At 47.4% G+C, this 14,849-nt stretch overlaps 1 protein-coding gene across 3 annotated transcripts in view; it reads left to right on the top strand.

Moving 5' to 3' along the window:
- Positions 1-14,849, top strand: part of LOC144945647 (uncharacterized) — a 105,299-nt gene that overhangs the window by 25,428 nt on the left and 65,022 nt on the right. For all 3 annotated transcript variants that reach the window (XM_078874195.1, XM_078874198.1, XM_078874197.1), the window contains 2 exons: positions 9,627-12,633; positions 13,975-14,066. In XM_078874195.1, the coding sequence (XP_078730321.1) occupies positions 9,663-12,633; positions 13,975-14,066 (3,063 nt within the window). In that variant the 5' untranslated portion in view covers positions 9,627-9,662. The remainder of the gene's footprint in view (positions 1-9,626; positions 12,634-13,974; positions 14,067-14,849) is intronic.

A 14,849-nucleotide genomic window follows, 5' to 3' on the forward strand; every position in this document is an offset into this window, starting at 1 on the left:
TAACAATTATACACAAGCTGTAACCTATTTAAAATATATCACCAATTTATGAAGGTAATGTGCTAATATATTTACTTCATACATCATTGTAAATAAATGTAAGATTCAAAAGCGAATATATCCACGTACTTGAGTTTTATAATATAGAAGGAATCAATACATTAGAAGGTACATTAATTTAGTCAGGTGAGCTTCCAGTGAGATGCATTATCACCTGCAAGTGAAGTCTAGGTTGCTATGAAGTGGAGACACGGAGTTAATATTGTTCTATAACAAAAATATTCGTGGGTTATGGAAATGGCCGATGTTGGTTGTGAGATTGGTACACAATCCATAAGAGGTTTTTGGGTTCGATCTTGTAAATATAAATGTGTAGTTAAACCCGTGACCACCTGATGCAGCCAATTAGTAAGGTTTGTCACGTAAACAAAACATGCCAATTCGTTACTAGTGTAGGGGTGTCAGGGGAAGGATCCTTACGAATAGGAGGGGGAGTGGGACGGTGACAGTAGAAGGGGGAGGAGCAAGCGAGGAGATATAAGGGGGAGAACGGGCGGGAAGAGGAAATCTTGGCGGGAACGAGATTGAGACGGCTGGTGACAGGTGTGGATGAGAGAAAAGGAATAAAAGACCCCTTGCAACCTTGTGTCGGCTCTCCTTTACACTAGTACAGCACACCGGTTGTGTGTTGGAGAGTAAACCCACTGCAACATTTACAATTTGAGAACGACGTTCATCCAGTAATTACAACTAGCATCATCAGGCGCCTACTCTTGTGCAGGATAATATTATCAGTCTAATTATCATCATCAGCCAGGATGTATACAATGGTGGACGAAGGTCTTGGCCCAGCCAGCCATATTTTTCCATCAGAGTCTCGTAACGCACCAATGAAACCACGAGGCGTCCGACACGTGTGAGGTGTCGTGGATGCTTGCATATGTGTAGGCTTGCACCCTGACTGAGTCAGCATCAGGATGTTTTGGCCAATACCATTGACATTTAATGTTTCTGTTTGACTTGGCTATGGGAGGAAACTGCAGGACCAGGAGGAAAGCAATGGCAGAACAGGGGGAGAACATAAAAGCTCCACACCCTATCCACCCAAATTATTAAAACAGTTTGTGCACAGGTGTTGGGTAGATTGATACATCTCGGGATTTGGTGAAGATGTTGGTGGAATGAGGAAGGCCTTCATCCATCAGTGGATTGGCCATGGCTGATGATGATATTTCCACGGGCCTCTCAGCAGCTGATGCATCATGGGGCAAAGCTGATTTGTGTACGATATGTGTAAGTTTTGTGTACCTTTTGTGTACGTTTTGTGTATAATTTTTGTACATTGAATGTACATTCTGTGTACGATTTGTGTACGATTTGTGTGTTTGGGGCCAGGTTTCAGATCACCGCTTTAGTTATCTGACTTGTCTGTTGTCAGGGATGTGACAAGCAATGAATTACGTATAATTGTTGTCACTCTTGCAAGTGCTCGCTGTCACGTAGAAGTCCTCAAGGCAAATGCTTCGCACAAACAATAAACTGACGTCTTCAATCGCTTCTGAGCAGCGGAAGACCAGTAAATTTACGTCCCCTGTCATGGTTTAGAATTGATCTACCCTGGCCCAGCACAATGTAATTTTTCGTCAAATATTTGAAAATCGTGCCTTGTTCATGTTACACTCCTTGCCGAGTCGATCTCTCTCAATCTCAACATTTCACCTCGTGCCTGAATCACCGAACCCACGCGTCCACATCATCCCTACGTGTCTTCCAGCTCTGTAGCGCCGTCGTGATGCTAGCCACGGATATTGGCGCCTTTTCCACTCATACAAAGCTCAAGACGGCCTTTGGTCCTCACTTCCTGCGGTCCCGTCTGGCCCCCCAGTCGTCTGGTAGATACAAACCTTGCGCTCCTCGGAACAGGCCCTGCTTGCTCAACCTAGACTTTTTAATTCTATGCTGGGCGGTAGTAGGGCCTTCTCGAGTGGGGCGGCTCATTCGTTCATTCGTTTCTCTAGCACTACTATAAACTACACTACTATATGCTACACTATACACTACTATACACTACACTTTACACTACACTGCTATACACTACACTACTATACACTATACTGCTATACACAGATTGTAGTTCTTCCTGGGAAATTCCCAGGCGTTCCCAGGCCAGCCGAGCGACACAGTCCCACCGCCAGCATGTCCTGGACCAGCCTCGGGGTCTTCGCCCAGTGAGACGTTGCTGCTTCTGCTGCTCGGTAGAGTTCCAGGGGGAGTCTACCGGGTGCCCAAATGACCTCAACTGGTGGCAAGACAATGCATTTTTCCTTTTAGCCTTTTCTTGAGTATGCCCTCTAATTTTCACATTTTTTCTACGTGTCTTGATTTCATAGGTAGGGCTACCTTCATTAGATTTATACTGTAAAGTATTTAGTGGGGGGCGTGTTTTTACTCAAAAAATAAACTGAATGAATGAAAGTTGAAGTTTATTCCGTTAAACCAGGTGTGAGAATTTGCAAATGTGATTTGCAAATGTTATTTGTAATTTTGATCCTGACCTGTGCATTGATAGTTTCAATGTTAATGTGCAATTTTTATTGAGGTACTACTGCTACTGTGTGGTGTTATCTTGGTGTGATCTGGGAATCTTTCGTCGTCGTTTTTGCTGCCTTACCAAAATTTGATAAATCGGACGTATGTAATTAATTACACTTTTTTATATTTAGTGACTTGCTTACCCTTATCTCTATTTAGCACTCCTATCGTTTTTTGTGGTATTGTTTGCCGTCTTAACTTGCTGACCCCGTGTCCATGCTGGACATCTGTGGAAAAAACAGCAGCATCGGCTCATCCGATTCCTCCTGCAGTCTAAATGACAAAACAAAAACTCGGCAGGGCCTTTCTTCGAAAAAGAGTCTTGAGACTCTGCGAGGGCTTTTCGTGGCCAAATGAGCTTCATGATAATGATCGCTCCTTCTGGTCGGTGAATGTCCTCTCTCAGATGCATTATATCCCTTGGATGCCACTCTGTCATTCAGAATTTGTATTTATTACTGGAGGAATCCGATGAGCTATGAAGCTGTTTTTTTCAGATGTTTCAGTAAGGGGCGGGGTCAGAACGTTACAACAACAATACAAAAACGCGACAGGAGCGCACAGCATAGGTAAACAAATCAGTTTAAAAATATATATATACAAATAGAGTAGTCCCTCAGTTAACGTTTTAATCCGTTCCACGAAAATATTGTTAACGAAATAACTGTTAATTTTCAAGAGATATGTTTTTCCCACTGCCAAAACAGAAAACGTTATAATGTAAACGAAGCCAAGTCGAGGTTTCAACGGCTCATTAATGGTGCGTCGCTGATTGGCTGGGAGGCGGCATTGCTCTCAGTCCCGCTTTACGAGCGCTCGGATTGGCCGAAATTGGAGCGACCGCGTGCGTACAACGTGAACACGTGACCACTAGTCGGCATCGTAACGTGAGGCGAAACCGTGGGGGGGGGGGGTCACTCTGGAACAGGTCTTTCTGACAGACCTGTTCTTCACCTGAGGACAGCTGCTTGCGTTGTGGCCGAAACGTCATGAGAATTATTTTATTATGTTTTATTTTTATTATTTTATTATTTCCATTCTACGTGACTTTACCGAAAGAACCAAGAAGATGAATCCCTGCAGTCACGAAAGCTTTAAATCGAAAACTAAACTATTTTGTTTATCTTACCAGGCAAAGTCCACTGATCTTTTAGATTTGTTTTCATTATTCCTGACCATCTGCTATCGTTGTGTGTCGTGAGGTGTCCTGCCCCAAGCCCACTTACTTTACCGAAAGGAGGTAAAGCATTCGGAGCAAAAGCTAAAAGTAACAAACAAAAACACTCTCACACGACGAATCGATTGTATTGCAAGTTTTTTGCCATAAAAGTTAACTTTGACGTTTTGTTTTTACCACTGTTTACGAGAAGAGCCGAATTAAAAAACATATCACGCCGTCTTTGACGCGGCAGACATTTCCAAAAAAACTAATTACGTTGTTTCATCTGATAAAAAGTATTGATGAGAGCCAAAAGATCGAAACTAGTTTAGAATGCTCGTTTCAACAAATACAGCTATGAAGGCCGGTACAGCACACGAGGGGGTGGGTGGCCAACACCACGCCCGGCCGCCTTTGTCTCCCTAGCGGCGATGTTTACACATCGCACCAGGTACTTATTTGAGGCTGAGTCGACCTAGGGGAGGCCCAGGACCGGTTAAGATAATCGTCACTGGTGTTGACCGTGAGCGGGAATCGAACTCGGGACACGCCGGGCTCGTAGCGCAGCGCGTTAACCACTACACCACCGCTCTTCACCTGTGTGTGTGCTGACACAGAGATGTGTATGCGTGTACACGCGTGTGTGTGTGTGCTGACACAGAGATGTGTATGCGTGTACACGCGTGTGTGTGTGTGCGTATATACGCACACACACACACGCGCGCATGCTTGGAATTACGCGAAGAGACACATAGAAGAGCATGTGGATCGGAAGAGATGCGCAGGCTAAAAACAACCGCTCAGGAGATGGAGCGATGAAATCAGCTCGTGCACAGGTGCCGTGTGGATTGTTACACAGCAGAACGGTGATAAACGGTGACGACTTGGGAGCTCGTCATCCAGCAGTGGATTGATCTTGGTTGATGATGACAGAGGGATGAATGTATTTTTTGTTATTATTATTAATGATAAAATCTGATTTTGACAAACCGTCCCTGCTCCAAACCCGCATTGATTTTCCTTCAAGCACGCGCCTATCTGATTGTTTATCCTCTACAGCAAACCTCTGGCAAACATCTTCCCTTGGAATTATCAATATCAATACACTTCCTCCCTTTAGAGTTAACAAACTCTCCTCTCCCACCGCCTTGGGTGAGAGTTATGGCAATAGCCTTCATTCCCCGGCGATGTGATTCAGGAATATTTTTTTATTTCTGTCATGCTTTTACCGCCTCGTTTGTGTGTTCACATTCTGTTCGTCTGTCTTGTTTGCGCTGTGCCGTTTCATTTGCATCATTGGCGTGTATAATGCGCACGCAAATGTCCATTCCTACAACATTGCAACGGCATCATCCACCACGAGTTGGAGGCTGGGTCATTTAGGTTTGCTAAGCAGATTGATCGATCGACTGTGATATTAAATCGGCTACGTTTTTGTTGTGGTCGATTACTCAGGCATCTTGAAAAAATAAGGACCACCGCAACATCCTGCCCGCTGTTAACATACCCGTCACAACCCATACGATTTACCCGGATTCTTGTACAGGAAATTGAGTTTTCAGGTCCATACAGGGAACAGCCGTTTCAATACGCGCACACTTTTTTTTAAATTATATTTGTTATTAGTTCTCCTTTGTGATGGGACTTTGTAGGATGAACGTTGACATTGATAAGGGTATGGGGTGACCAATAAGGCCTGAATTCGTCGATAATCAGGTAGGGCGTTGATAGGGGTGTGACGGTAGGTTTTCGCCATGCCCAGCGTGACGCTGCTGATGGCGCAAGATTGGCGCCAAGCCCTGACCAGTCACCTCCCGTCCAGCGACACACCTGTGAACAGAGGGGGAGATTATTTTTTATCCCTTCAAAGTATTTTCACGTTATTGAGAAGTTGTGTAATTGATGCGACAATTGGTAGAGTAATCGATCAGAGTATATCATCAGATAGTCCAGCTCTCCTCGTCAACCTTAACAATCGATATTAACCATTCAATACATATGTTGTATTGCGTGCAATTGTGAACAAAAGCCATATCAGACATTATTATATCGAATCGGCCAAGATCATTAGGTTCACTGCAGCTCAAAGACTCAGTCCCTGCAAGGCGTGCGGGTGAAGTCAGGAGATGCACCACGTGAGTGCTCGCCTTCGAAGGCCTGAACACCAGAATCGGTGATTTCTCTGACAATGTGTTCATCAGGGAGGCAGTTCCATATCAGGACAGTGGAGTGAAGAAGGGAGATTCTGTGCAGGGAGCATGTTCTGGAAACTAGATACATCATTTGGGGCCGTCCATAAATGACGTCACGCGATTTTGGACGGGTTTTGACACCCCCCCCCTTCTTCGTCGCACGGCGTCACAAAAAGTCAGACCCCCCCTCAAATATGACGTCACAAAGTTCTGCCTCCCCCCCCAAAAATAAACATTCTTCAAAACGCTTTAAACTATTGTCATTGTAGTGCGTATTTAATGTGGTGCTGCACTCTGATGTTATAGGGAAAAAACATGTACAGTATTAAAAAGTCGATTGAATTAAGTAGAACGTGTTGTCTATATTTAATTAAAGTTGCGCCTTTTGATGTGACGTCACATTTTTCAACCACCCCCCCCCATCGTCACACATCGTCACAAATGTCTGACCCCCCCCCTAGGTGCGTGACGTCATTTATGAACGGCTCTTCAGGGCCATCCATTTAGTACGTACACATGGAGGGGGGAGGGGGGGGTTGAAGCCTCGATAATAATTCGTCTACATTGGCCTTCAAATGAGTTAAATAGTCCGGCGGTGGAGTATCTGTTTGCTTAAACACGTTAATATTATTAATCCTTGATCATTTCTTCGTGGATAAAATATCGGCCGTTCTATAGGATTCGGGGGGGGGGGGGGGGTGCGTCCAAGCGTGCGTACTCAGGTGGGGGTGTAAAAAGTACGCGTGCCTACAGGGAGGAGTCAAGTTTTGACAGATTTTTGCGAACGTACTCAATGGATGGCTCCTTGCCCTCCTCCTACCCTCCTCTCATGGACGTGTGCTGACTGCATCATCTCGGCCAGGCCACTTGTTTATAATGTAGTCGCTGCTTGGTTACGCGAACGCTCTTGATGTCAGTGTTGCCCGCTTCAGCACCGGTTTCACGTCTTACACTCGCGCGTCCTTGAGGGTGCAGATGTGCGTCTTGGTGGTTCACTGGAATTGAAAGACGCCACTTGATTCTTCAATTGGGATGTGATGGCAAAGTGTTTTTCATTCGAGCTGAATGTGCTTGATCGTTGTCATCTAAATCCAGGCAGCTGCCAGGCGGGATAGTACAGTAATAGTCGCTCATTCGTTACCGCTGCATAACGATTAGACAATTACAATGTAATACGAGTTGCGTGACACTAAATATTTTGAGGGCATACCGTGACAGCATTGGTTCGAGATTTATTGGGTGCAATTCATATTGCGCTGGAAGTCATTATTTTACTGCCTTTTCACATGATGGCTAATTACTTTTTTTTAAAGAAAATTGCAGCATGATCTTTTCCCACATTTTAATTAAAATGAATTCAGCCACTTGTTAACTATAATTCTGCCAGGAGTGATTCAGGATTGGACTGGGCCATCAGGGAAGCAGGAATCGTCTCCGCCAGGTGGTCAGAATTGCTCTGTAAAGCCAGCACGATGAGCGAATTAATCAACAAAACGTTGACATCGAATATTTTTTTGTGGTCGATTACTTGGGCACCTTTAACAAATGGCAACCGCCCACCACATATTTACTGTACTTCCCAAAGGAGGGAAACCCCTACAAGCCACGCCCAGTTTGACAGATAATGAGGATGCTGATGACGTCACACCGATCAACTCCCACACACGGGGGACCTCTTTCGTGTTATCCGATTAGTCGAGTCATTCAACTGATAATTGGGAGTAATTTATACTCAAATCATTGGACCTCCCAGCTCCACCATCGTTTATATTTGCTTCACTGAGGACTATTGTAGTTTTTTTTCGACTTACGTCTTTTTTTATATATTTTTTCATCATTGAGATGTTTTGTTATTTTGTTTCCACGCTTTGCATCCTAGACCTCCCTTCCAAAATTGTATTTTGCCTCGGTGTGCTCTTATCCGGCTACAAATAATGTTCATGATTTGAATATGCGTGGAGATGTATCATTTCAAATGTTGTACGGTAAAACGAGCCTGAAGCTGCTGTGCTCGTGTGTGTAATTTATGAACAGCGGGCGGACCTGTCCATTGCGAGCCTGGGGTAATAAAGAATCAGGAATTCACCATGACCCGATTGATTAATGGAAAAGTTCTCACTGTGTTGCGTGCTGAATCAATGCATCACAGTCACGATCAATCCTCGTATTGCCCCCAGTGCCCCGTGTTATTGCCGAATGATGAACAATGCCTGCAGGGGGTAAAACTTTCTTCTCGCTTGGCAGCTCCTGACAGGTGCTGCATCCTTACAACCCGCCCCATGCCCTCCGAAATCGTAACAGCACCTGCAGATTTGGTTTATCCTTGATCACGCTTTGACGTAGTGCTGCAGTTGCCATCTCGTGCTTCTTCCCCGCACTAGCTCAGGAGGTGATTTGTTCCCACCGCAGTGACCGAGCTGCGCTGCCGACGGGCACACGCAATTACCAAGTCGAGATTCGTTGTGTAATGAACACCGCTGACTTATCCCTTGGCCCTGCTTGCCCCCCCCCCACAAACCAGATGTCTCGTGAGGTCAGAGCTTTAGGGGTTGGCTCTGGCTCGGCCCCGTAAATAGCCGGTGGAAAAACCAAGCTGGCACGGCTCGTTGACGTGCGGCCAAAACATGACCGATAGCGGTGAGGGGTAGGCCTCATTCAGCAGTGGATCGATCAGTGGGGCTATATTATGAAGAGGCCCATTGAGACCGTGCTTCTCTGTTTAAAAGGAGACGTTAGATAAGAGCCGTGCATGCAATAATAATAATAATAAAGTAATTAATCGATTATCCGGCAGCTTCGGGTGGCGCTGGATTTTCAAAAACGCCCGATAATCACATCATTATTTAAAATAGCTTATTTTTGCACTACTGTATGACGTTATGTTTGTAGGTGTTGTTATATATTTTTTTTAGTGTTTACAATTTTACTATACGAAATTAGCATAAATAAACATACAAATAAACACAAATAAATATCCTACTTTTAAAAAAGTTACTCTATTTACTGTACCGTACTTACCACTCCAAACTCGAAGACTCTGCACGCGATGATGTACAAACGTGCGGTATTTTCATTAAGTTGTTGTATGTAGCATATAATGTATTGCATATAATATTAAACACTGAAATCAAGTGTGGCTAGCTTTTCTGTCACGCACATGGTGCTTGCCGATAGCCGGACTGGTTATAATAAATAGCCTTTGGAGTGGTTTTGCCGATTTCTCCGGATCGGCCCGGGATTGCCGGATAATGTTGGATAATCGCGCGGTGCCGGATAATTATCAATGATCGACTGTAATGATAATAATGCGCTTCACTCCCACTTTAGGCACGAGGTAATTTCCTCGCTGATTTGATCTACTCGCCGTGGCTTGTCGTTGGGAGTGTATACTGGGCGTAATCTTTAACTTGTTAGTGTCTCAGGAGCTTGATGAAATCTTTAACCCGAACCTTTTTTCCGTGTGACACCCGAAGAGACTGACAATCTGACAATGCCACTCCTCCGTGGTTACTCTTCCTCTTTCATTGGAGGAAAAAAACACCGTTGCCCCAATTTAGAAATGTGGCATTCTCACCTTTTCTTGTCGTCCGGCCCGATCACCAACGACGCCTTCCGTTACACACATAAAAACCAGGGGGGTGGGAAGGTTTCTAAATCTGAGTCTCTCCGTTTTGCTGTTTCAGATCCAACTTCGAGATGATGTAGCCGACGGCAGATCGATGAAGCGGACACTGCCCACGCCTCCCGCACATGCCCCCTGCACAGCCTCGTCGTCCGCCCGTGGCCCCGCACCGCTCAAACTCAGTGGCAAGGCGGCGGTGCCAATGGCGGGAGCCGCGCGGGACTTGCGCAGAGCGCACGAGGGCACGAGGATCTCGCGTGCTCCGAGCGGCGGCAGCAACTGCGGCGGCGGGGGTGGCGGCGGCGGCAGTGGCATGGTGTTCCAGCCGAGGCCAAAGGACGCGGCGGTCCGGCAGGGCACCGCGCGCGGACAGCTGAGTCAAGACATCGAGCGGGAGCTGGAGCTAGTGGAGCACGAGTCGGCCAAGCTGCGTGAGCAGCAGGCGCGCCTCGACGAGGAGGAGCGCGAGATCGACGCCAAACTGCGCCACCTGGAGATGGGCATGCTGAGACGCAAAGAGGCGCTCGTCAGGGACAGGGAGAAGAGGAAGATGGACTTCCTGCGGGAGGCCGGCGGCCAGAGCCGCGACTGCCTATCGGACGGCGAGGCGCGCGTTGGTCAGGCAAAGTCCGCGGGAAGCGGGCAGCACTCGGAGAGACCGAGGACGGCGCCGGAAGAGGTTTCCCTCGGCGGGCACGACGGGGCCGCTCGAGGCAGCAAGACGGACGATCGGATGCTCCTGCTGCAGCAACAGCAGCAGGACTCTTGTGTCGCGGATGCACATTACAAAGCACAATCTTCTTGCTACGCGGCCGAGCCCACGCAGTGTAGCAAACCGTACGGTGAATATTCGGAGAGCAGCCACCGAGGTGGCACACATTTTCAGCACATGTTCAGCCCAGTGGAATTCCCGACAAGGGACAGCAAGCATGACGGGTACATGACGGACAGCCAGGGCAGCATTGATTCTCAATCATCTAGTTTGTTAAGCAAAGATGATGGATCTGCAAATAAAACACCTGCAATGTTCATTCCCATGACCAGTTCTCCATCAGACTACCACAAGCACAGCTACTTGTCTGCATCGGACCACGCATTAGTCCCTAACAATATTGGTGCGTCCAGGTCTGAAAGTCAAGAACTTAGTGACAGATTTTCTGTCTCACCGGGATGTCAGTCCACCCAAATCTCATCATATCAACAGTACAGTCATAAACAACTGCAGTTCCATTCTCAAAAACCCATCAATGGGCAAATGTCCAGCATGGAGCCCAAACTATTGACAAATTACGAGGTCATTGAAAGCCACGATCCCCTCATGATGTCCCCGACATCGACAGATAGCCTGGGCGACAGCGTCGACATGAGGCTGCCTCTCGACGACCGAGGCAGCATCGTGGGCAGTCCTTTGTCGAGCATTTCAGCAGAGTCGTTTTACACAGACCTGGATCAGCAGGTGCCACGCAATTATGTGCTCATAGATGACATCAGTGAGTTGACTGGAGGAGGCTTTCTCGTGGATGGAATGGACGCTCAGAATTCGGACGGCGCTTACAGCAGGAGTCTACCCAGCGCGACCGAATTAAATGATTTTGTGGGATCCTCAAGCCAAGGAAGAGCTCATTCCCGGTACAACAAAAAGCCCGACAAGGCCAACGACTTTATCGCAATCCCCGTGGCAACTAGAGCCCACCCGTTCCGGAGTTTGTCCGATGAGGCGTCCGTAGATCCGCTTGAAAAACAAATGAAAAGGCAAATACAGCAAGGTTTTCGCAGGGGGTCTGAGTCGTTAGATCACGTGGTGAGTCCTTTGATGTTTGACCTTAATGATAATAAGTACAGGAATGCATCAAGATCTGACAAATACAGTATGAGTCGAATAACTTTGGAGAAAGAGGCAGCGAAGCAGCTAACACCACCGTTCATATCAAGCCAAAGCAAAAGCAGAAAACCCGATTTAGACGGTAGGATTTTTAAGTTCCCATCACTTGACAAAAGTGAGGATGTTGAGAAGGATTTTTTGGCTTATAAGAATTCTTCCCCCAAAATGGAAAGATCTGTTGTGTTGAGGGAAAAACGACTGCAGGGTGGGGATACATCTGCAAATTTTAGGCAAAGTATTAAGTCTCAGCAGAGCTTCCACGGGCTGCCACACTTGAAAACAAGTGACATTTGCATTCCCAGAGGTATTGGCTCCAGGCCAAGATCGTCTTCTGTGTCTGGACTGGACGGCATTACCTCCAGGATGTCGGGTCTGTACGACCTTGAGTACAAGCGATCGCGACCGTGCTCCGTGTACAACATGGAGATGAACAGGTCAGTTTCGCCCACCCCGTACAGCGCGAACCGGTCCCGACCGACCTCGGTGTACGGAGTTGACGAGGCCCGGGCGAGGCCATCCTCTGCCACCGACTTCAACAGGAGCAGGTCCTTCTCGATAACAGGACCGTCCAACGGCAGGGCGCAGCCACCTCTCATGCCTACACCCGAGAGCGGCAGGTTGCGGCCCTCCTCCGTGTACGGCGCTGAAGAACCCAAAGCGAGGCCGCCGCCAGATTGCGGCATAACGAGCAGCCGCTCGTGCTCCTTCTCGGCCTACAGGTCCGTGATGAGCCGAACGCGCTCCTCTTCGTTCTCCGGCTTGGACGTCCGGAGGTCCAGGCCGTCGACCGTGTATGACTTGGACTTCTCGGCCTCGAAGCAGAATTGCCAGGGAGGTGGGGGACAGTCGGCGGACGGCATGTGCAGTCCCTTCAATGCGGGCGTCAAGATGAGGTCGAAGCCGTCCAGCTTGCCCATCTCGCAGGGCGCCCGGCGGCTGTCGCTGACCGAGCAGAACTCCGACGAGGACGAGAGCCCTCTGAGCCCCGTGGTGCAGCCCATGGGCATGGCCCGCGCAGCCGCGGGGCCCCTCCCGCCCATCTCCGCCGACTCCAGGGAGCAGTTCGGCTCGTGCCACTCCCTGCCCGAGGCCGACCGGCACGCCAAGGACCTGCACCGCCGCAGCCTGGACTGCGGCTTCACACGCATGGTGGACAACCTGAACCACGTGCTCGCAGAGAACGATGGTATACACCCGGGCGGTCTCCCCCCCCCCCTCCTACTCACGTCTTGCTCCTATTCACTAGGGAATTAACGTTCTTAGGCGAGCGCATGGTAGATTAGAAAATAAAAGGGCTGCTCGTATCTTTTAATTGGTCTATGTCCAAAGCTGGTCTGTAATTGAAACTGTTGTGTTCAACGATAAGCATTGGTATATATTTTTTATTTCCTTGCTGGTATATTAGAACACGCAGGGCGGGTACATTTGGAATATTTTAAATGATAACAGGAGACCGCTGAATAACTTACAGCCGGAGACAATTAACAGAAACGAGCCGACTTGAGCGAGATACATAACCAGGAACACACAACTTCGGTGCAGCTCTGATGGAATTCCAGCCCAAAGAGATATTCGCATGAATGTTTGAACAAAGGGGAGGTAACAATAATGATTACAGGCTGCCTATTGGAGTAAGTAATATGTCATCTACACAGGCCCAGCTGTGGTAGTGTTGTTATTATTGAGGTCTCCATCCAGAAGTTAGCGCAGAATGGCAGATGATCATAAATAGCAACATAACAGCACTAAATTAATCTTAATCCGGCACACGAGAGGGTGGGTGGCCAACACCACGCCCGGCCGCCTTTGTCTTCCCAGTGGTAATGTTTACTACACACCACACCAGGTACTCATTGGAGGTTGAGTCGACCTAGGGGAGGCCCATGACCGGTTCAGATAATCATCACTGGTGTTGGCCATGAGCGGGAATCGAACTCGGGTCTCTCTGCCAGTTTCGTAGTGCAGCGTGGCTAGACCACTACGCTGCCGCTCCTCACAATCTGAACACAAATAACAAATTACAACCAAGACATAAAGAAACCTTGCATGCACACAATGGCACTGATTGCTGCAATAGAATGGTGAATATTTTTTCACAAGAAGTCAACACCCACAGTGCCTACCTGAGGCACTGTGTGTGGTCAGACTCTGGTCAGACTCTACCAATGGCTCCTGACAAGGATTAGAATGGCAAATAGTTGCCTCGTTGTTCCTGATGCTGTGTAAAATAGCGTGGCCCACAATTTTTACTCTTTTGAGTAGGTGGTCCGAAATAAAAAGGGCTGTGTGCATTCTACCACACGAGGTGCAGTGCTGCCATGTCACATGCACAATCAGGCGGTAATCATCACGTCATTGTAAAAGTATATTTTGCGGCAACCCTACTGTTACGTTCACCAGGAGGGCTGTGTATGTGTTTGCAATGGTTTTGATTTATTTTCCTGTTACGTAGGTCATGTAAACAGACATTCTTGCTTACCCACCGCATCTGTCTTTCTTTAAAGATGTTTTGTCTGCAATTTTGCAGTGTGCTACGCAAGGCACGGAGATGCCAAGAAGATGGATAGGTCCCAGGATGGTGGCTTCCAAAGCAGCAGCGGCGATCACCACCAACGCCAGGTACAGCTCCGAATAACGATTTGTATCCGCTTGCACTGCTACAGTGGGTTAAACACATTTACAGCAGCAGGACGCTGTGCGCATTGAAAGGGACCGATAATAAGCCACACTTTTGCCCTTTTAGACCCTTAAAAGGGTAATTCATTCATGATTCGTTACTAGTGGCCGTCTCTTATTACTGCTGAAAACTGTTTTATTGCGGTCCCAGTAACCATGGAATGTTGGGTCAAGTGTTGTAACCAAAATCCCAACATTGGCCCAATTGAACACATAGGCGTTCGCGACCAATATTATCTATAATAGAGTTTTTTGGGGTTAGATATCATAAATATAAATGTGTTGTTTAACCCGCCACCAACCGACAAAGCCAATTAGTAAGGTTTGTCACGTAAACAAAACATGCTAATTAAAACTTTCTTTTACCAGGTAGGGCCCACTGAGCTTCTGAAAAAGAGCTATATAGTAGCTCATTGTTTAGTTTGATTGGCAGGTCCCGTGGTGAGGTGATGTGTGGGTACCCCCTACCTCTTCCAAGATTCCCGGCCAGCGTTGAAAGAGTTGGTATAAAATACTCTCTAAATGGGCATGTCTCAAAGCCACACTCTCGAACGGTTGCTCTTCCGCGAACAGTGGCACGAGATAGCAGTCATGGGGCCTGCTCAGGTGCCTTATAAAGGTACCGATCTGTCACGTTTTGGTAACGTTTTGGTTTTTTAGGGTAAAGTGTGCCGACTGGCTCCATTGCCGAAAAAGATTGCTTCGGCCATTTTATTCAGTCGTTTG

Source organism: Lampetra fluviatilis, chromosome 38, assembly GCF_964198595.1.
Source record: "Lampetra fluviatilis chromosome 38, kcLamFluv1.1, whole genome shotgun sequence".
NCBI classification, from domain to species: Eukaryota; Metazoa; Chordata; class Hyperoartia; order Petromyzontiformes; family Petromyzontidae; genus Lampetra; species Lampetra fluviatilis.